Raw genomic sequence first — 23,260 nt, 5'->3', positions numbered from 1 at the left:
CTGCTCCCAGTGTGCCTGGAGAGCCTCCTCACCTGAAGGTGTAGGTCAGTGCATTCTCGCTGGGGTAGGGGTTGCCCTGGGCAATTAGTGGCACCGACACTCTCAGCCCAGCCCCTTCCAGCACCAGGTCCTCTGCGGAGAGGCGTGTGTCCCGTCTGTCCACGCGGAAGGAGAAGGTCAGGTTCTGCCCGTAACTCAAAACCTGGTTACCCAAGAACTTGCCTAAAAGGGGAAGAAATCCTTAGAGTTAGGGGACAGGACAGAAGGGGCACAAGCAGCACAGAAAGCCTTGCTTCTTGCATGACCTACGTGGTGCAACAAAATACATGGGGAAGTAGCTGTCCGAGATCACAGAGATGTCCTGGGTCTCCGCACTCCACTGAAGTGGAACCTCTGAGCCGTCGCGCTGCTCAGCACGCCACTCCTCCTCTCCTGAAAAATCAAGTGTTCAAGAATTAACACCCTTTGGAGACACAGATTTGCACACACTTCGAGTCATACTGCACCCTGCTCATAGATCACTCATCCACAGCTTGCACACTGGCACTAACAGACCTCAGAAAGTAGCTGTGCAGGAGAAGGGAGATAGGAAAAAAATCACCCTTCTGATTTAAGCACCTAACTTGAGCACTGATTTGAACCCTCTGAACTTTGAACCCTACAGCACCTAGTGGCTCAAAATCTTCTATTCTAAAGAGCTTAGGCAGGGATGGGAAAACCTGCATTTCCTTACAACTTGAGTTTCAGCCTTCATACCAACTGTTCTCCAGTGGAATTTTAATTGAAAATATATTCTTCTCAGACTATGCAGCATGAAAACCTGCATATCCAGGAAACTGTATGAAAAAACTTCTCCTGAGCTTACAGACCCAGCAGAAACACTACTGTGTTTTATTCAGAGCCATGTAAACCCCAAATCTAAAGGGTTACAAACCTTTCTATCAAAAACTCCTGATATGGTTCTAAAATTAAGAAATTGCCAGCACCTCTCTCAAGCTATAAAATGGCTACATTTACAATTCCTGCTTGCACTTGCACTAAGTAGTTCTGAGTTGGGTGCCCGAGGCCAGAGCTGTGAACTCATTTCTCCCTAGCTGAACAAATGAGCGGCTGACTGGGAAACTCCCAGTAAACTTCAGCAGTAACCCAGCACTTCCAGAAGAGGGATCCTGGACCTGCCTGCCGAGGGTTTGCAATCCTGCACAGGAAGGAGGGAGCAGGACTTTTTTTAATCGCTTCTGATTTGAGTCTGTAGCCCAACCCAAGATAGAAAGGAAGGCTCAATCTTACCAAACTGGAAGCTGGAGGTGATGCTGTAGACACTGTAGCCAACAGCGTTGGTGCAGACTGAAGAGTGTCCGAAACAGAAGCAAGGGGTACAACCCCTTGGATTGGAGGAATCCAGATGGAAAAACCCAGGTTTGCATCTGAAGATGTGAAAGAAAGAGAATTACTTTCCCTGATGCTTACCTCAGGCCATTGCTCAAATGTTTCTCATTCTTGAAACAATGCCATGGGAAGAGAAACTCACCTCTCGCAATGGAAGCCTTCGACGTTGTCCTTGCACGCACACCGCCCTGTCTCCACGTTGCATTCCCCTGTGCTGCCAGCTGGATTGCAAGAACAGGGCCTGCAAGAGCCAGGAGAGAGGATAACTCATGAAGGGCCACAAAGCGATAGCTTTAAAGAGGCAGCTGGTTTTCCTCTCAGAGTGCAGCAGTGCCCCTTACCTGCACCCAGCTTCAGAGAGGGAGTGGAAGCCCGGCTGGCAGCGGTCGCACTTCTCGCCCATCACGCCGGGCTTGCAGCTGCACTGGCCGTGGCTGTCACACTGCGTGCTGAGGGAGCCTGCAGGAGAGGGGACAGGCACCTCAGCACACCCACCCAGCTCTGTCTGACAGCAGTTGTTTCAGTTGTACAAAATGGGCAAGAAATATGGGAAAAAGAAATGGGAAGGAGAGCTTCAAGGCAGCAGGTGACAGCTTACCTAATGACTGCATCTAGTTCACAGGGATTTTTTGCCTGGCAACTCTAGAGATTGTTATCTGGTCTTCCAAATTATATTTGGCTCTTAAGTATTCCTACCAACCAACCTTCTTGAATATAAATATAATTTTAACTTCAAATTGCATTCTCGTCCTTATTCCTGTTTCATCCTCAATGTTATCTTTGCATGCTTCTTTAATTCCATGCCTGTTTTATCCTGCAATGTAGCACATCCAAGATTTTATTCCCCCAGTCCCCTGTGTCCTCCCTAATCAACATCTCCCTTTGCAAGGGGATATCCTGACCTCTCCCTTTCACACTCCAATTTCCTCCCTTGATTCCCAAGCTAGATTCAAAGACTAAAAACACCTCCTCGAGTGAGGCTGCATGCAACATTAACCATAACAAACCCCTCATGTTTTTTGAAGGTCGTCTTCCTCAGCACTGCTCTGTTCAAGTGGACTTGCACAAAAAGCAGCTGCAGGTTCATTTAATCCATGGCAGACAAAAAACTTTCTCCCAAGCACTGACACAACCAGAGGCCTAGAAGTTGCCAGAACTGTAAGAGTTAACTACCAGGAGAAAAGTGTCTTAATATACAGAAATAGTCGCTTCTTTCCACTTCAATCCACACCACAGGATTATAACAAAGTGAAGAGTTATAAGATGATTAGTCTGGACAGAAGAACTCACAAAACCTTTACCATATACAGCCAAAGTTCAAATCCCTTTGCAGTCCCACTTACAGTTATTTGAGAAAAAAAAACCCAGTACTCGGATTAAAAAAAAATTGCAATCTAAACCAATTCAGGGGCTTCAAACATGCCCTGGGCTCCAGTGTGCCATGGGATACATGCTGGCAGCAAAGTTAAAAAGCCCTTTGCTATTTGTCCTTAAAGACTTGAGAAGTCACCTCCCTGTCTCTCCCTGACCACCTCAGCTGACACCAACCCTCACCCCTTGCAAAATAAGGTCCAATCCAAGGATTTGGGAGAGCAGAGAGAGGAAGAAAGAGGCCTTTCTTGGTCAAAAATTTCACAACTGCACAACTCTCCGACCAAATTAGACAGGAGACATACCCTGGCAGACCTCTTGCTGGCTGCTTTTAGGGTGTGCTGCAAGCAATTACTTATCTCAGATACTCTATTTTGGAACCTCACATCACATCTTACTGTCTGTTACCCTTTTGTCTCCTTCCCCCTTATTTGCTGTGGGCTGATGTAGTTATGGGATGACCCCATACAGGTCAAGTGGTTCCCTTGGTGACAAAAGATATATATACTCTCCTGTCAGAATTTCTTCCTTTTTCTTTTTTGAACTTTATGTATTTTGAGTTTATTTTGGTTTTTCCCCACCCCACCCCCTTTTGTGTTTAAGGTTTCACGGGTTTGTATTTATAGTGCTTGGACAGTTGGTAGGAGAAACTGATGCAGCTAAAGTTCACTACAATTCTTCAGTATGAACAACTTCCAGAAATATCCACTCACATCATCTTGTTTATTAAGAATTTAAATGAGCAATTTAGTACTGGGAGCGTCCAGGGTAACACATACGCAAAAGAAGGGGGGGGGGGAACCAAAAGCTCACAAAATAAAATCTCTCTCAGAACATTTGAAGGAGAAAATATATTTGAAGGATTAAATGCTGCAGGAGTGACTGCCCCTGCCACCCAATTAGATCCAAGGATAATTTAAACCACGTTACAAGTCGATAAAGATTTCCTATGGGGGGGGGGAAGAAAAGAAAAACAACCCCCCCTCTCTTTTTACCCTGTAGTTTGCAATTAGCTGCATAACCAAGAGAAGAGCTAGCTCTTGTGCATGGAGGTTTGGAAGCAGGAAGGTTTGCAGCCACTGCTCACCGACAGGGTTGCAGCTGCAGGGCAGGCATCCCTCCTCGCTGCCCAGGCGGTAGAAGCTGTCCCGGCACCTCTCGCAGTGGGCACCGTCGGTGTTGCCCGAGCAGCCCGTGCAGTGGCCACCGTGGCCCGTCGAGCGGTACAGCTCAGGGTCGAAGTAGCACTCCTGAGACCTCCCGTTGCAGTCACAAGCTGCAAAGACAAGGGCACCATCAGCCAACAGCACCTGCAGCCACCCGACCCCAGCAGGCGCAAACCCCGCTGCCCAAAGCTCAATATTAACTTGTAGGGGAGCTGGAGCAGGAGCCTTTAACCACCCCGAGACCCCTCCGAAGCATTTGTACATCTATGGGAAGAAGAAGGGATTTTCCACCCCACTCCCTTCCACGTCAGGTTGCTGTTTGCAAGCAAAATGGCAATGCCAATCCCGGTCATGTAAACAAGCATGAGAAAGCAACAGCAAGGGCTGGCTCCCTGTTGTCAGGAGAGTTTCTCCCCCGGATGCAGGGAGATTACAAAGCCCCTCTTGTCTAGGGAGCAGGAGAGCCCAGTTTCAGCAGCCTGGCAAGAGAAGCCACAGGTCTTGACCAGACAGCTGGGACCGATCAGCGCACACAGAGGTCAGACAGGAAGAAAGTTTTTCTGTCTGAAAAAGCTTCCCCATAAAGTAAACTACCAGGAGCCATGGCCTGCAACACAAAATCAAGCAAAATGAATTGGCACTCGGACACAGAGATCCGCATTTGTGGTCCAGAACTGTTGCAACAGCCTCAAAATTGGATGAAGCAGTCGAAAAGTAACTGTAAAAACCAATAACTCAAATACAAGAGTTAATGGATGCTAAATGAGGAGCTTTTCAAAGGGCAAGTATACTCCAACTTACTCCTTTTTTTTTTTCCCTATGGGACCCATACAGTTCAAGCCTGTACATTTTAACGCCACACCTCTTTCCTAACAGCTGCTCCCATCCTTCTCCAGAAAGGAGATGCCTCTTCCTAGGAATCTACCAGAAAGCTCCTACAGGAGAGGAGTGGCATGACCAGCAGTCCCACAAAACCTCTGCTGAAAAACACCAGACCTGCGATTAACACTGGCTAACTGCAACTGAGACAACTCAAACCCATGCAGGGGCAGCTTCTGGATGCCAACAAGGGCATGGGACCCAACTCCTGAGTCCTTCCCCTCAAGGGTGGCTGCACATACGCAAGCACTCGTTGGCGCTCTCCGCCGTCGCTCTCCTCCACGGACGGTCATTGAAGAAGGGCAGACACTTTTCACAGTCCACCCCAAAGGTGTTGTGTTTGCAGTTGCAGACCAGCTTCCCAAGCTCGTTCTTGATGCACTCGCTCGCGTGCCCGTTACATTTGCATCTGGTTAATAAGAGACAAGGAACAGGTATTTAACCTCCAGGGATTCAGGTCACTCACAGAGCAATCCCAAAAATAAAGCCCAGAGAAAAACGAGACACATTTCAAGGTAGATGGTCACAACAAAATTGAGAACACAACTGCTGTTGTTCAGCCTGGGGAAGAGGAGGCTCTATGGAGACCTTCTTGAGGTCTTTCAATATCTAAAGGGGCTTTACAAGAAAGATGGAAGAGACTTTTCAGCAGGGCCTGTAGCAACACAACAAGGGGCAATGCTTTTAAACTGAAAGAGGGAAGGTTTAAATTGGACATAAGGAAGGAATGGTTTACAATGAGAGCCGTGAGACAATGGCCCAGGTTGCCCAGAGAACCTGTGGCTGCCCTGCCCTTCATTGGAAGAATACAAGGTCAGGCTGGACAGGGCTTCGAGCCTCCTGGTCTAATGAAAGGTGTCCCTGCACATGGTGGGGGGTGGACATGGACAGAACATTCTATGAAACAAACAGCTGTCACATGCTTAAGGCAGCATTTAGAAATGCAAGAACATTAACCAACTCCTTCACAGTCTGACACTAAAACAGAATAAGCTGAAGAGAAGCAAAGATTTTGTTGGCTTTAGGTTACTAAATTCTCCACAGCTTCTCCCTCATGAGTCCAGGAAAAGAAACGGAGGCTGAGGGGAGACCTCATCTTCATCTACAACTACCTGAAAGGATGTTGTAAAGGGGTAGGTGCTGGTCTCTTCTCACAAGTAACTGGTGATAGAACAAGAGGAAATGGCCTCAAGCTGCACCAGGGGAGGCTTACACTAGGTATTAGGAAGAACTTTTCCACTGAAAGGGTTGTCAGACATTGGAACATGCTGCTCAGGGAGGTGGGGGCTTGAGTTGCCATCCCTGGAGGTGCTTCAAATTCATCTAGATGTGACACTTGGGAATATGGCTTGATGCTGGACTTGGAAGAGTAGGGTTAATGGTTGGACTCATTGATCTTAAAGGTCTTTTCCAACCTAAGTGATTCTATGATTCTAAAAAGAAATGGACAACCATTGTAAAAGGTTTCAGATCTTCACAGAAGACAGCTCCCTACTACATATGAAACACAGACACTGAGATTTTCTACTTACTGTTATTCTGGGCTACAGATACAGGCAGAGAACAACTAATAATGTGTTAAAAACAAGTACAGGGTAGAAAAAAAATCTGAGGTTCTTTCCTTTTGTTTCACATTTCTGTCACTCTCTTCACCCTCCACCTTGCCAAATCACTTCACATTTGCTCTAATCAAACAAAAAAAAATTCAATCTCTGCCTGCCCTGAAATAATAGCCACAAGAGGTTTTGCACAGTATTTTCAAGCTCTATAAGACTCTTTCTACAACAATTTTGGTCCAGGAGGGTTGATAAACACCAGAGCTTAATGGTACCATGTGAGTATAATCAAAATCTTTCAAGCACTCCAGTAATCCTGACCAAAAGCTTTAAGTAAGTACAGAGGTTTATTGTCTACTTACCTACCACCCACAGCAAAGTCAGAAATTGCATAGTAGTAAGACTTGAGAACTTTTGGGTCATTGAAAACTTCATCTCCAAATGTGTTCAGACGATTGAGAGTCACTCTAATATCTGTAGCTGTCACCCATTCCTAGAGCAGACAGAAATCCCCAAAGAATAAACATCAAACATGCCCCTTGAGAGCTCATCAGTGCTGTGTCATTAGCAGCTGTATCCACAAGGAACATCATTTTTCCCTTGGAAGCTCCCATGCCCCTGCCTGAGAGGCCTTGTACTGCATCCTCTTGGCTGGGATGTGTTTTCCAGATCCCAGACCTCTCTGGGTACACTTTCCAATGCCTCTTCACATCTTGACTGCTCTTGCCTGGGCAGCAGCAGGTAACCTCTCCAGCAAAAAGCACAGCACAGGCAATTATGTGAGCTTGCTAACTGTACACATCTATCTGACTGCAGCTCTCCTGCAAAGCTATCCAGCACCAAGGGGAAAAGCTCTGGGGTACACTTGGCTGCAGATATATCCCAGTAGACAAAAAGACAGACAGATGAATGAGGCTGGGTGAGGCTGAGGAAGACAAGCAGACAGGCAGATCTGACTTAGAACACAAGAGCTTTTCATAATATTGACACAGCATCTTCACCAAACTACCCTACTGTTCTCCAGCAACTGCCAGCAAATGTGGCCTATCCCCAAATTTCACATCATCTGCAGCCAGTGACTGTTGTTAGCACCCCCTTGATTTTATTACAGCTTTTGTAATGTTATTTTCCTTCTAACACCATAAAAACAGGAAAAACATCCTTGTATGTATAACTGCACTGCAGCTGCAGCAGGTACAACAAGATCTGCTGAGTTACAAACACTGGCATAAACACATGGAAATGCTGAGCACAAAATACACATTTTCTTTCAGTTCTGAAAAGCAACACCAGAGGTGTATATATTTGAGGAGACTGGTGGTGAGGTCTCTATTCCTTACAGAAGGAAGTTCATTAAACAATTATCTGTCACATGACTAACTTGAAATCTCTGTTCACTGTAATGAATGATTAAATCCTGTCCTCTGCAACCAACAAGGTGGTCAAACTGGTTCTTTTCCATTTCAGGAGTTATTTTCCCTTTCCCATTAATCTTTATTTTCATTTGCAGATGCGAGCCCCACCAGATTCTGCTTTCCTGCCTGCTGGCTGAGGATCATGGCTCAGACTGCTCCTGCTCCTCCAAGAGGAAAGGGAAGAAGTGGCAATCACAACTCCGAAATGAAGGAGACAAGACTCAATAGGACAAACCCCACAGCTTTAGCTCCCTGTTGCAATATAAGCTGGAGAAGTTATCAAGCAACACACAAATCAGCAAGCAAACCGGATAAACCGGTGCTCCCAGTATGTTCCCAACCACTGCCCAACCAGCCTTGTGAATGATAACAACAAAAAAACCCCCCAGCCGACCCCCAGCTGGCTGTAAGAGAAACCAAACAGACTGTGGATACATCAAGCTCCCCCACCACAACACTGTCAGGTTTCCAATAACCGTTTCTTTAGAAGAATCTCACATTTCTTAAATTTTTGTGCTCAAAATACACACACAGATGCCTTAAGGCTTTATCTTCCTCTGCCCTCATATCTGAAACAGGAGCAAAATGCCCACAGCTGCTTCTAAAGCAGGCAGAGATTTGCATCCATCCTCTAAAGACTTCTGTGATGCTTAATGACAAATCAAAGCCACCGACTTTGCTTTTTATACCATAAACTTACTTGCAACAGAGGCAAGTGTTCAACTTTTCCTATAACGTGCCTCTTTGGACTGTCCATCCCAACTTACCTGTACAAGGGCCTCTGTGCAGTGCCACCCACAGCGACTGAACAGCCCCAGCTCAGCCCACCCAGCCAGGTCAGCCCTGCTCACGTACCTGCAGCACAGGGCTGTTGTCAAAGTTGTAGGCACCGGGCCGCCCCTCCAGCGTTGAGAAGGCCACGTTGCCCCCCGTGAGCGGGGAGATGTCACTGAACTCATCTGTGCAGAGCGCCTGCTGCTCGTCCTCCCCAGTCCGAATAAAGCCACGATTGACTTTGTGATAGGTGCTCTCACAGGAGCCACTGTAATACTGGTAGGGCACCCAGGGGCCATCTTCTCTGGTGCGCTTGTAGATGGCAAAGCTCTCCGGCCGGCTGGTGTGGAACTTCAGACGCACGTACGTGATGTCAAAGGCCTTTCCTGCGGACAAGAGGAAGAGACGTAAGAGAGGTTCAAATAACTTAAACCAGAAAAAACAGCAAGAGCTACACTGCAGTTCTCCATCTAGAAGAAACATCCCCTGTAGTACCATCCAGCAGGACGAGCAGTGTCCACTAGCACCAGAAATATCTCCCTCAGTCCTATGTACTGCATCTCCCAGCAAAGACAAGGTGAAGGAACCAAAAGCCAAGGGCAGGCTAAGTATGAGCAGACTTACAGACTTCTATGCAACCAAACATCTCATATGCTGCAGTTCTGTTTTGCAGATATCACTGACAAGTGCCCTTATCCCAAAAGGTCCAAGTTAACCAAGCCATGTGATAATCTTTCTTACAAATACATGTATGGGAGAAACAGTATTAACCAGAGGTAAGAATCACCCTGCAGAGCCTGTTTTATACCACTGCTTCCTCCCTAAACAGACAAGATCCAAAACTTTCTACTACTCATTAAGCCTTTCCTCCAGCAGTGAGCTACTGAGTACACCCTCTTCTACTTACTCCCTAGGAAAGACAAAACCAGGTTGAAGTTTCCCAAACCATATCAATTAAAGTCACCAAGACACTTTTCAGATCAAAGTGCAATGATTTACAAGCAAGTCATGCTTTCCCTCTCCCAGGAGGAGAAATGAAAACACACCTCCCTACTCTCTATTCATGTCCTTAGAAGTTTGTGGCAATCAGCAGATCACCCCCTCTCATGGATTTTTCTACAGTGACTTGATCACCCCACCCCTGTGCACATAAACCAACCACACTGGGGATTGACACCCCCAAGAAAAAGCACTGGGGGGCTTCAGCCACCTTCCTCCAACCACCCCCATGTTCCCAGGAGGTGTGTACAGCTGCACGTCGGCTGCTCCTGCTCCACCTTGGCGAGCAGACCGTGTACAGTCAGGACACCCTGGCACACGTAGGGAACTTGCTAAAACAACGTGAGGCTTGTCTGGAACAAAACCTCGGGCATTCAGTCCCTGCCACATGCTTTTATGCTCCCACCACCTCCAAGAAAAATGCTGCTCTAAACAGAGGTTGCAGCTGCCACCAGTCCCTTCGTTGACCAAAAAACACCACAGCTACTAGAAGAGTTTCAACTGACTGAGAAACAGATTTTCTTCACCTGTAAAGTTACACAGATTTAACTTCAATTTATAAAATTAATTAACTTCACCTTGTTAAATTTTAACAGAGGGTTTTGCACCTGCTGAAGAGTGGCTGACCTCACAAGTTAGAGCAGACCAGAGGGCACCAGGCAACAAGAACAGTGGGCCTCTCAAAGCACAGATGCAAAACCGGATTGCGATCGCCAGGTTCAAGTCACCAAGCACGGTTCTCACTCCGGGGCTACCAGTGGCCAGACCAGGACCAGCCTGTGTGAGGCACATCATGCCCAGAGCCCAGCTGGGGTGAGGGAGGAACCACCCAAGTAGCAGGAGCAGCATGTCAAAGGGTCAGGAAATTAACACACCAGGAAAAAAAAAGTACAAATCAGCATCTGAAAAACCTACACCCATGTGTCCCAAGGTTAGAAAAGAGACCAATTTTGTGTTTAAAGCCAAAGAAATGTGCCCATACCCCAGCCTACCCAAAAGTGCTGTCTGAGTATGACATGCAAGAGAGCTGGAATGCTGTATGGATACAGACCCCCCCAGTATGTCCCACAAAATACCCTTGACTATTATATCATGTGTCGTGATGCATGACAGGCTACAGATGACCTAGGCACAAGACTGGTAGCCAGACACTCACAAGCTGTGGCTCTTGCTCAATATTAGCTCACTGCTGGTTTGGTGTCAAGTTATTTAAAGTGATCTTCTTACACACAGCAAACAAGCAATAAGTAAAGACACTACTAATGCCAAACTGCTTTCACAAGAGCTAGAAACTCCAAAGCATCAACACTTCCCATCGTAATGCAGCTCCAGCTTATCCTCCCCTTCCAGATAATGGCAAGAAGCCAGAGGCAAAGGCCTCCTCATTCTGCAGGAAATCCTGCAGTGTTGACCTGCAACCTGCCAGCCTGAGAACTTCATCAACACCTTGGATGGGCAGCAACTGAAACCAGACCTACTATCGTGGTTTTATCACTAAAAAACTGTCATCATCACCCTCATAAGAAAGTTTTCTTTGAGCTCACACATTGAAGTAAAACAAAATATGAGGTTGGAAGTCACTGCCTTGGTGAGATTTCTTTGGGTAATTTTCATCACTGGTGAAAACAGTGAAGACATTGGGCAAGAGCAGCCATTCCATGAGCCAAGAGAGGGAAAAAGTCAGGTCAACAGCATTAAGAACATGCCATTAAATTTTGACAACTGAATTGTCAAGAATACCCTGCTACTTCGCCTTGTGTTTTCTTATTCCAGTACCGCATTCCTCTAGTGTGAAGCAAAAAACCCTGCATTCAGGCTTCATCAAGATGACTTTGGGGAGGAAACACTTCAAAAGAATCCTGGGAATGAAGAGGGGGCTGGGTGTGTGCTCTCACTCCACAAACACACAACCTTCTACTCTGGCAGCAAGGCCAGGGCACAACCTGAACAGCCCAAGAATGAACTTTTTTTTTTCCTTTCCACTGAAACTGGATGACAGCCCCTGCTTCCTGACAAGGTCTCCTACAGCTCCTTGCAAAAATTCCAACTCATCTCAAGGCTCAACATGTGTAAACTGCACTCCGGGCAGCACATAAGCATTTTCCATACAAATCCCTTGTGCTAAATGGAAAGGACTCCCCCTTTTTCGTGTTCAGCTTTACACAGTGGGCCAAAGAAAACACATTCAAAACTCTCCTGACCGAGCAACCGAGGTGAAAAAAGACACTTATTTCAGCTGGCAGTGTAACTACTTGAGAAATCCTGCGAATGGCATTAGAGAGGAATGCAGTTAATGCACAGCGAGCACCGTATCAGCTTGCCATGGGTAAATACTGCTGGAACAACCCAGTTTACCCAAGCCCAGCTGACACAGTGTTGAAACGCCTTTCCCCTCTGTTCACACTGAACGTAAAAGCTGTGCTTGGCAGCCTGGCAGCTAGCAGAGCTCTTCAAGGTTGCAGAGCCTTTTTCCTAGCTAAGATAAGCTGCCTAGGTTGCTTTCAAGTCTTGCAGGGCTAAATAAATACATATTGCTATTATGCTGAGAGATGGTGGCAGCAATAACCAGGTGAAAGGTAGGCTTAAACGTTTCATTTGGAAGACAAAAAGTCATTGTTCTCCTGTTCCTAGAAGCTGGCAATTATTTTGATCTCACTTTGGCTTAGAAGTGTCTGATAGTGTCAAGTATCAGATAATATTTTCCTCTGTGTACTGAAGTGGCAGACCTGTTTCGCAGGAAGAACACCAGATGTTCGTTATAAAAGTTCGTTAGTAGAAAGACTGTAATTAGTGACCAGTGCAACCTGAGATGCCTTTAAAGCATCCAGAGCTCAAAACTGTAACCCCTCTATTTTAAAACTGCCTGTTTTCTGAAGGATGAAGCCGTCCATCAGCAAGTGACAAGGTGACAAAATAACCAGCCCCTTTTGATAACTCACAGTGATGCAGAAAACCATTTAATATCATTCTCTAAAGTAAGAACAGGCATAAGCTTTCAAAGGCTGTATTTTAATGACATATTCTAACAAGCAGGTCTGGGTGCCAGCAGAGGTGTCAGCAGTGGCACTGGAAATGCTCAGCCACGTTTGATGTTGGGGACGCTTCCCCCAAACACCCGCTCACGTTGTTGGGCTGATCACAGCTCCCAAATGTTACCAGCAACTAAAGCCCTTCCTCAGCAAGGTTACTGTCCACTTCTGTATCCCAAGATCCACCAGGAACCGCACCATGCTGAAAACCATAGACAGACTGGAAAAATGTACGCTGATGCTATTTAGATCTTCAGAAACTCCTCCCTTTCCCCCCAAGTTAGGAATTTGTCCCTACACACAAAAGGCCTCCTTGTATTCAGCCCCTCCCACCCCCCAAACGGATGGATAATTTACATCAGGAAAGTATCTTGCCAGCTGGCACACTGACTACAAGCACTGAATTGTGAGCAGATGCCTGGGTGAGATAAGCCCAGACCACACTCTGCCTCCTTCACTGTCGGTCCAGCCGCATCCCCTGCCTGCAGGAAGAAACCATCCCACCTCCCCTGCACTCTCTGCCACCCCGTGGTGCATCCTCCCAGCAGTGAGCTTCAAAATGCAGCCGCTGAGTTTTGCTGCCCAGGAAAACATAAAATCCACCTGAAAGGATTGTAAGTGGGTGAAGAACTAAGCCTCTGCAGATTTATTTTCAGCAGCAAGGAAACAGTTAAACTTGGCTCAGTTTCTCCTGTGGTTGGCCCCTGCTCAAGGCAGCTTTTTTCACACAGGTACCTGCTGACAACCTGTCCCTAACTAAGGGTTACAAGAACTGAAAACAAACCAGTAAAAAGCACCAGCGTACTTATCACTTTTTGATGGGATTTCATTTCCATTTTGCAGTGACAAGACAGAAAGCAAGCAACTACCACTGGCATTTCATTTCACTGTCCTCCGACCTGTTTCTCCTTCACTCCCTGGAAGTAAAGCCAGCTTTCCCAGTTTACTAAACTGGAACATGCCCATCTTGCTTCTACTCCCACTTCAAGTCTGTCCTTCTTGAACCTTCAACTCTCCCCACCATGGAGCACAACACTGGACCAGCAATAAGCAGATAAGACTTTGCTGCTTCAAAATACAAATGTTCATCTGATCCACTCTGACAAATAAAGAGGCATCAGCTATAGCAGGAGGTATCATCTTCCACTCTTAAGCCAACACCACATGTGAAGGGCAGCACAGACAGTGGAACCTCACACAAGCAGTGAATTGCCAGGGACAGAAACATGGATGCCACTAGACAGAGGCCAGCAAATTTGCAAGATCTTGTTCAAGACTGATCTTTTTTAGCCAACCAACCACTCCAAGTTCTCAGCTACTGCAGCATTTTCCTCAACTCCCATGCTGGAAACCCTCCTGGAGGCTTTCTGCTTGGAGCACAAGAGCTATAGATGAGAAGGGAATATTTAAGGAGAATGAGTTAACCCATCCCAGGGAATGGGAGAGCATTTTCCAGCATGCAGATGGGCAACAAGACCAGGAGAGTGTTTATAAGGAGGGGAGGAGAGTGAGAAACACCCTGAGGAGCTTGTTCTTTTGAAATAAAAAGTTTTTATTAAACAACAGTCCAACACCTGCAAAACACATAAGCAGTAAGTTATGTTGTTTTGCATCACACAGGCATGAAAAAGCCAAACTTATGACAAAGAGTGATACAATTATTGTAGTTCTAGAGTGAATGTCCATTGCAACTACACCCTAGCTTTTCTGGGAAAAAATCTGGGGGAGGAGAAGGAATATGAGAGCAGTGGTATTACGCAAGCAAGTGGAACATCCAGGGTCTGAAAAGGAAAAAAAAAAAACCCAGCAAACCAACAACCCACAGGATTTTCATTTTCTGATGGCCTTTCACAGGGGAAATAAGTCCATGCAGGAGCAGAGAAGACAGCTCTCAAATGCTGAGTGGTGGCCCTCATGGGAAAACAAACTGGTAATAATAAGTCTTAGGTTTATTTTCTTATCCTCACCTAAATACTCTAGAGATTCAGGCAAGAAAGTCACGACCAAGAAATACCTGAAGGAGTTGAACACAATCTCCCCACACACCACATTCCACCAACACAAAGATTCTGGCAGGCAGAGCTCCACCAGAGATGGGTTGGAAGAGGGATTTTAAGACAACCCAAGGGAGACACAAACATAGGTTGCTTTTTCTGGGCGCCCGTTCTCAGACGAGGAAAGAGGAAGGAAAGAGGTTTGGGCCACGGGGGGAATGAGCGCAGCCGGGAGTGCGCTGGAACGAAGGAGAACTCCCACCACCCCATTAGATCATGCATTCTTCCTGCACTCCTGAACAAAGGCACCATTGACTCGTGCGCGTGGGCGGCTCCGGACCAGCCAAGGCTGCCCAGTAAATTATTGCATGATAATCCAACATTGATAAGTCATCCAGGCTGCTTGTTCTAGTCATGTTACCAAATGGGGGAGGACGGAAGCTTATATTCCCCTTCACAGGCTGAAGGGAGCCTCATTTAAAAAAAAAAAAAAAAAAAAAGTGCACTTTTTTTTCATTTGATCTCTCCTAAGTCAGTGTAAAAGTCAGAAAACGTCTAATAATTCAGTACAGCTTGCTGCCTTATTTGTACAGCTTTGATGCAAAGATGTTGATTCCGTTTCCCAAAACGGCCAGCTGTGTTTATTCACCAGGGACTGGAAAGATCCCATGTACAACACAAAAGTCCTATCTGCACAGGAAGCCTCAAAGTCCTTTTTCAGCACAAATGATAAAAGCTTGTTTTAAAAAAAGGCACTTTAACACTTGGCAAGCGCAGCCAGATCACAGACAATCAAGGACACCTAGAGCCATTTCGGGGAGGGCTCCATTTCATTCACATCTCCAGATCACAAAGATACCTCCTGCCACCAGTGTGGCACCAGGAGGAGAGGGATCTGGGTTGGGATCCTTGGAAACTTCATCTGCTTGTATCAAACACCCAGAAGCTTCTCCATGACCCACACACAACAGGTCTGAGTGAAACTGAGTTGTCCCTAGTGGAAGGAGCACAGAAAAGCGGAGGGGTTACTCCCCTTCCTCTCCCCAAAAAAAAAGAGGGCTTACAAAACCAAAAATAGTAAGAAATTGCTCTGAGAAGTTTTCTTACCCACTGAATACAAAAAAAAAGCTGTCTTTTGCCCTTTATTCCCAGCAGAAGAATCCATGGCAATTACCAAGAAACCATCATTTCACCACCAATAGTCTGTAACATCACCACCAATAGTGATGTCAGTAATAACCACCCTTGAAATGTGGCAATTTCCACCCATTCTAACTCACTCTGGGACCCTAGTGCCCCAGAAAGGTCCAGTTTTCCCAAGGGTTTTCCTCGTGTTGGAAATAGGGCTATCATCCAGTAAAAACCAAAAGGAGCCAACTGGCAAACACATGACTTCTTGTAATAAGAAAGTAACTTTATTGGATTGTAGTGCAGTAACTTGCAAACAAATTTAAGTATCAGATAATCTGTCAAGAATTACAACACCCTTTATTTCAAGGACAACTAGATTTTACTGACTTGTGACTCAAAGAAAAAAATTCAAATAAAAAGCATTTTTCAAATGGGATAGTTAGGGCAGGAATGTTAAACAGACTTTGCAGAGGTCTGTTTTCCTTCTGCATGCCCCTCCAGGAGCCTCGCCCTCTGGCAGCTCCATGCCCTCCCCTTGCACACTTTCCACCAGCATGCCTGAAGTCAAAGCATATGCAATGCTTCAGTTTAAGAAGCTCAGTAAACCCAAATGACCCAAGTTGAAAATGCCCTAGCCAAAGGCAGCATGGAAATTATTCTGGATGGGTGAGATGCCAGATGCCACTCACTCCAGACCCTCTGTTCCTGGAGGGGAGGTAAGGCAGCTCCCACTGGAGCACTGCCTCTCTACCCCTTTCAACGGCTCCATCACTCTTAATAACCAGCCCCTAGTTTCTCTTAAATAACATTTTGAAGCCTTTTCTCCTGCCTGTTGAAAGGCAATGCTTCCCCCACTTACCCCTTCCTCCTTCATATGTGCTCATAGCCCACAACAGCTCTAACGCCTGGCTTGGCTCCTATCTGAATTAGATATCAAAAGCACACAGCTTGCATTGTTGAACCTAATTAAGAACAAATTAAGTGATACAACTATATATGAGCCCTCTGAGGAACAGCAATTTCAGCAGCTCTGGGAGCAGGACGACCTCTCCGACTAGCTCCCACATTGCTTGCTGGCTGCACAGCCACGGAGAGGCCAGAAATGTTCCTTACACAAAACAGAGAATTCTCTGGAATTCTGATGGTTTAATCTCCCTCCAGCCCCTGCTCTTCCACCTCCCACTCACCAGCCACATTTTTTTTCAGACACAGGCCATATTTAACACCGCAGCCATTTGGAAATAATACTGTTGCTATCAGCATCCATCACCTAGCCCCAGTGTAGACAAGACAGCTTTCTTGAGTACTTAAGGAATTCTGCATTCTTCAACAAACACTTAAGAAAATGAACTTTCAGCACACTTGAATCAGGCTGTGTCACACGAAACAGAGTCTGCATGCCTCCTGCCTCCCCATCTCCCACTGAGAAACCACTCCCTCCCCCCAACAGGCTCCTGCTATGGATTTTAAGTAGCAGTTTACATGCCTGCATGCTATCTTTTAATGCATTTTTAGCCAATTACAGGCTTATGCACAAGCTACCATTATTTATGAAACAGAAATCACAGCAATATCCATACGGACCGTTTTCAACCACCCACACAACAGTTTTACTTTCTCAGCCTGTTAAGCCAGGAAAGGAATTGGGATAAACAGACCTGACAAAACCATTGCTGGAGTGAGGCCATTTCCAAAACAAAGCTTGCCACTGAATTATATCTCAAATATGCTTTGGAAAGCCAGAAGCGAAGCTCTTCCAATTTCTTCCTTGAAGCAGAGAGGGAATTGCAGTCCAGTTCTCCACTCTCAAACAACAGCCAGCGTGTTCCTTCAACTCTGCCTCTGGAGAATTAACTGCAAGCACTGGTGGAAGTTGCAAAGGGATACGAAGCACACAAGCATACAAGTGCAAGATCATCCACACATTTGTCTGGAGACACATGAAGGGCATGGAACTACTAAATGCAGTGACTGTTTCTAAGGCAAGACAGTTTTGCAGAAAACCACACATACTCGAGAGGTAGAATGGCTTAGCACAACCTGTTTCCCAAGGAAGCAACTCACCAAGATTATTTTGGAACATCATGAACAGAAGAAGGAAACTCCAGGCTTCTCCATACTTCCAGCTGCAACATTTGAAGCCCTTTGTTTAATTCACAGATAGACTAGAATGGAGCCAAATCTGCTTTACATCAGGGTCTGCAACACCTCCATGAATCCACACCAAAGCTACATCTGGAAAGTTATCTGTAGATCAAAACTCCTTCCACCCAGACTCAAGGCTGCCCACCTAGGAATAGAGAAAGCTCTGGAAGAGAAAGAAAAATGGATATGTGCACATCCTTTCCTTGCCATTTTGCCTAAGAGGGAGATGTCTAGACTGAGACAGCACTACTTTGCTGCTCCTTTGTAAAGCAAGGATTTAAAGGAAGCTACTGACTAGTCTCTGAAGGGGGAGCTAAAATCACCTGGGACACTGCTGAGACAGTCTAACACCAAATGAGTTTCCTACAAAGCACGTTTTTCCTACAACAGCCCCAGAGGAAACAAAATAACTAAATGTTAACATGTTTTAAGCTCTACAAGTTGGAAGACCCTGTGGAAGGTCTTATCTAGTAGCCATGAGACACAGGCCATACAGTGCCTGGATCCCAGTGGCAGGAATACAACTAAGAGCCCTCATAATTCTGGGTGTGCAATTCATTTGCCTTGTTAGCAGCAGAGCAGTGAGGCACTGTGAAGTGAAGAACTGCCCGAGTAGTCTGGTGGGGAAAAAAAAATAAATAATGCAAATAAATACATTTTATTCCCAGCTGGTCAGAGGTCACGGTGCTCAAGAACTCAGACTTGCCTTTATGTACAAGGAGTGTGGATTAGGAACAGCTGCAGAAACACTTACAGAGCAAAGTCCAGACAACACAACAGAAAACCCTCTCACTCCACAAAAAAGTAGGTTCATCAGCCCCTGGATTCTTGCAGAGGACATTTCCAGTGAGGTCACCAAGAAGAGAACCCCTGCGAGCAGCCTTCCAGCAAGTGTCTAAGAAACGTCTTGCACATGAGAAGCCAACTGCCCCGTTCCCAAGCTCCATTTTGAGAGGCAAATGCTACAGCTTGTTAGATCAGACCACCATCCTCCCCGGTTGCGCACAGGTTCTTCAGCAGCCTAAGATCTCCTTAGGTAACAGCCCTGCCTAAAAGAGGGTGACTGCACAGCAAATTGGTTTAATCACTTGCAGCGAATGCCAAGCAGCAAGATTTTCTTCAGGCACATACACCACTGCGAGGCCTAAATGAACTCTACCAGAGGTATTTTTCTCAGGAGAGAGACTATTAAAAATTCATTTCCTAAATAGTACTGCTAAGGCAGTAACATTCCTTTCAAAATGTTAAATACCTAGTTGATGAAAAAGCCCTTTTTGAAGTTAGCAGGTAACTCTCATAGCTCAATTAGTAACATAAACTACCATACATTAAAACTAGTAGTGATCTGTTGACCATGAAGTAGGGGTCAAGTTATTTCTCTTTCTGCTTTCACAGGGTCTTTAGTATATATGCTGACTTCTTTTGACAGTATTTTGAGGGGAGGGCAGAGGAGAAACAGCCACTTAAACCCACCTGTAAAGCTGCTGCACTTGTGAAGTAGTCTCAAACAATACAGCAGTCTTTAGCCTTCATTTTCACTTTTTCATATTTCACTAAATCCTTATGTGTAGTGATAGGTCAAACCCAAACCAACCTAACCTGGGGCTCCTTCAACCTACAGACACCCCAAAAAGAGCTGGAGGACACCACACTCTTCAATCTACCATTGAGTTACAGCAACGAGGGCCTGACTTCTCCAACAGCCCAGACTTTCACAACCCCTCATGCCAATGTCTCCTTGTTGCCTTGACAGGCACCTCATTCAGAGATCAATGGAAGCTGCCACCACACAACCCCAAATGTTAATCTTCACAGACGACACTTGCTGATACATCGAGATCAAAATCTGGACAAAGCACAGACATCTCAACCAAAGCTACTTTGGTTGGAAAATAAAATCACTTGAAAAAAACAGTGCATAACTAAGATTTAATTTTCCACAGGAGGTATGAAGCCCACCTTCATCGAAACGATATAAAGCCCTCAAACTCTGCTCCACCCTATCCAGGAAGACATGCTTCTTACTTCTGCTCTCTTAAGAACTGCCATTTCTCCTACCTAAACAAGGATTCAGCTAAAGTAATCAATGCATTTATCATTTCAAGAAAGATTTTTATAACTCAGTGTAACAGAAATGGAGAAAAACCCAGAAGATAACAAATGGTATAAATTCTAGAAGCTTGCTTCCTTGATGGCCCGATCAGGTATTATTTTTAAAAGTCTGCCACCTCCCAAGAAACTTCCAATATCAAACAAAAATTAGTCCTTATCCTTAAAACAATTAAGAGCCATACATAGGCAAAAAAGCCCTGATTTGAAACTCTCAATAGCAGCATGCATCAGGCACAGTGACAGCAGCCACCATCCTCTGGCACAATGCACATGCTGGGTCTTTACCTCAAAGACATAAAATTGAGACAAAACATTTTACCAAAGGAGGTTCAGCAGTTGCACAAGCCTCTTATAAGAGAAGAGTCAAACCCAGGATCTGTCTATGTTAAGGAACTGCTGCAAATGCATTGGAGCAGTGGGGAGAGGATCTTCATTCATCAGAAACACATGCAACACCTACACTGCCTTCTGTCTTTAAACCCACTTGAACTTTTCCTTATGAACTTCACACTAAAATAAAAGTGAAAAAACTTTGGTCCATATTGGTTTTAGTTGGAAAATAAGAGTTGCTAAAGAACAAATGCCTACCAAGGACTTCAGCGTTGGTCTTAAACACAATAAATTTTGTTACCATAGAGCAGCAGATGACACAAGACAGGCAGAAAGACAACAATGTCTATTGAGATCTGCACAGGCCAAGCAAGGGATTTAAAGGCACTTCACCCAGAATGACACACAATTCCTAACATTGCTAAAAAAAGGAGGGCCAGAAGGAGCCCTGTGAGCAGAGAAATTGATAACACATGGCTTCCTATATGCAAGCCTTTCAGGTTGAGTTTTAGAAGGCAAGTCCTGCATATTCTGAACTCCTTGACAAAGCTATCTTTGGAGTCACATCAGACTGCAGAGGCCAAAAACTGAGAGACCCTGGCCCAAGTGGCCCAGAGAAGCTGTGGCTGCCCTATCCCTGTACGTGTTCAAAGGCCAGGTTGGATGGGGCTTGGAGGAACCTGGGCTAGGGGTGTTAGAATTAGCTTTAAGGTCCCTTCCAACCCAAACCATTCTGTGATTCTATGAAAATATAGGTTTGAATGCTGGTTCCCTCTTTAGTTGACCTTTTCCACGACACTAACAAGAGCTGACATTATTGTGGAGAGCTTCCTCCTTCCACCCATCCAAGCAGAAGAAGAGCAAAGGGTTCAGAAAATATGTGGGACATGACAGGGCACAGACTAAACTCCGAGGTGAGTTTTGCTTCCATGGAACGATGCATTCCAGCAAGTGAAACGCAACTGCCCCTTGTTTGCAAAGAGGAAATTAACAGCCGTGCCTTCTGAGCCACTGCAAAAATAAAAACTCCATGAGCCTCTCAGGACACTGCCAGAAAAATTCTTTAACATGCAAAGTTAATGGAGCAGTATCAGATGTAACAGCCTCCCTCCGGGTGAGCAAACGGACGGTGACAACCTTCCTGGGTGTCTCACTCCTCCATCGACCTGGAGACCAGTTTTAGTAAATGGTTTCATTACCAGTTCCTACTCCCAAAAAGATTACTTGAAGTACCTCAAACACATGGACAAGTTGCACAGGCACTCAGGTTTCCTTTGACCAAGGTCCGATGGCTGTATGTTTTACTGCAGGTTATTTGCTTTACTACAGAAAACTTTATCTGAAAAAACCCTTTAATAAAATAAATATTCTATGTCCTTAAGTCAGGAAAAAAAAAGAAAGTAATTTTTAAGCCCATAAAACATTTCCATTACCAGCTGCTAGCTCAGGTATTCACTGAATGTTCTTAACACAGGAAAAAATGCCCAAGTACACACAGCACAGTTTATTTTCAGGTCACCCTATACAAGCTGAAGCAAAGAAACGTGCTGCTGTAAAAAAGCTACCAGCTCATGATCAGATACATCAGATTATACACAGATGACAAAGAGAGAGCCTTAAATCAATATCAACAACAGTTTAAGTGCTTCCAGATCATGCTAGGATACATCTGCAAGAAGTTACTTCAACTTTTTATCTTGCAAAGCTGAAGAGAGCAGTAAAAACAATTATTTGCAGTTGATTAGAAAACAGCAATGTACATTTAACAAATGTATTAAAAAAATCCAGATCTTTGCTGCTCATTTTTGAAACAGTGATGATGGTGGGGGAGAGGTCCAATCCTGGAACAGAAGTTGATAGGGCTGACAACTTACAGAGAGGAGGATTTTCCTGGAATACCCGATTTTGCTGAGGATAAGGGAGCAGCCTTCCCTGTAATTCAAAGTACTGTGATAAAATACCACTGGAGTAAGCAGAGCTCACTTTGGGTGACACCTGGGAAAAAGACCTTCAGGGAGTTTTTAAAGGGGTTCATGCTTAGCCTCCTACCTCTCTCACTGCAGCTGCAAGACTGCAACTTCCTTCCTCCTCCCAGCCTGCCTTTATCTAGACCCCCTAAATACTAAAGGTAAGTAAATGTGAGGGAAGGAAAAAAAAACAACACAAAGAAAAACAAACAAAAAAACCCAACAAAAAAACCAAACTAAAACCACGAAACACCAAAGTTGGAGAGAGTGCAGTTAAAAATTTGTACATGTCAAAGTGTTTTTCTTTTTACTCACACAAAGGTTACTGCTAAAGGAACAGATCAGATTCTGCTTCACTTTCTCAAGTATTACTGAGTTGATCACCCAACCAGGTGTGGTTACTTTTATGTTGTTGAAAGACTGGATAGTTGGAAAGATTGTCTTTTTAAGGGCATTTCAGTCTGCCAGGAACATTAAGTACCCAAATTATTCACCGCTTCATTAACCAAGTGACCAGATAATAGTAATGGCCTTCAAATTTAAACCACATTGCCTAACATCAGCATATCCTCCCCCAGACTCGCTGGTTGAAGAGTAATCTACTTTCCCCCAGCTCATGGGAAAACAAAACCAGGCTGTTCCCAGCCTTTTCATGGACATACCAATAAGCTTTGGACATAAGATGAACTTCAGTGAGTAAAACTGTGAGCGTAAAGATGCAGCAAAGAAAATCCTTGTGCTGTCTAGCTGCATTGCAATGCAGAAAAATACCTTTTTTTGTAATCGACTCTTCTCCAGATTCAACTCCTTCCCTCCAAATACAGAACTCTCAAGTATTTCAAGGTCCCTCTGATACAAACATTTTTACAGCTGGAAAAGGTGGATTTACTCATCTAAGCAAAGTTTCCCTAAATATTTGTATCTCTATAGCAAACAAGCATGAAGCTGTGCCAAGCCTATATCTGTAGGATAATCTCAACATAGCGTTTACATGAGCACTAAA

The 23,260-nt window shown here is 45.1% G+C and overlaps 1 protein-coding gene across 1 annotated transcript in view; it reads right to left on the bottom strand.

Annotated features, from left to right (window-relative positions):
* Window positions 1–23,260, bottom strand: part of LAMC1 (laminin subunit gamma 1) — a 68,862-nt gene that overhangs the window by 16,727 nt on the left and 28,875 nt on the right. The window contains exons 2-10 of the mRNA XM_051624946.1: window positions 8,632–8,936; window positions 6,724–6,854; window positions 5,048–5,214; window positions 3,848–4,036; window positions 1,731–1,848; window positions 1,532–1,630; window positions 1,291–1,427; window positions 310–432; window positions 33–222 (exon numbers count right to left, since the gene is read on the bottom strand). Coding sequence (XP_051480906.1) covers window positions 33–222; window positions 310–432; window positions 1,291–1,427; window positions 1,532–1,630; window positions 1,731–1,848; window positions 3,848–4,036; window positions 5,048–5,214; window positions 6,724–6,854; window positions 8,632–8,936 — 1,459 coding nt within the window. The remainder of the gene's footprint in view (window positions 1–32; window positions 223–309; window positions 433–1,290; window positions 1,428–1,531; window positions 1,631–1,730; window positions 1,849–3,847; window positions 4,037–5,047; window positions 5,215–6,723; window positions 6,855–8,631; window positions 8,937–23,260) is intronic.

Source organism: Apus apus, chromosome 7, assembly GCF_020740795.1.
Source record: "Apus apus isolate bApuApu2 chromosome 7, bApuApu2.pri.cur, whole genome shotgun sequence".
NCBI lineage: Eukaryota > Metazoa > Chordata > Aves > Apodiformes > Apodidae > Apus > Apus apus.
The sequence above is the reverse complement of the archived record's forward strand: the minus strand, read 5'-3'. Positions and strand labels throughout refer to the sequence as shown.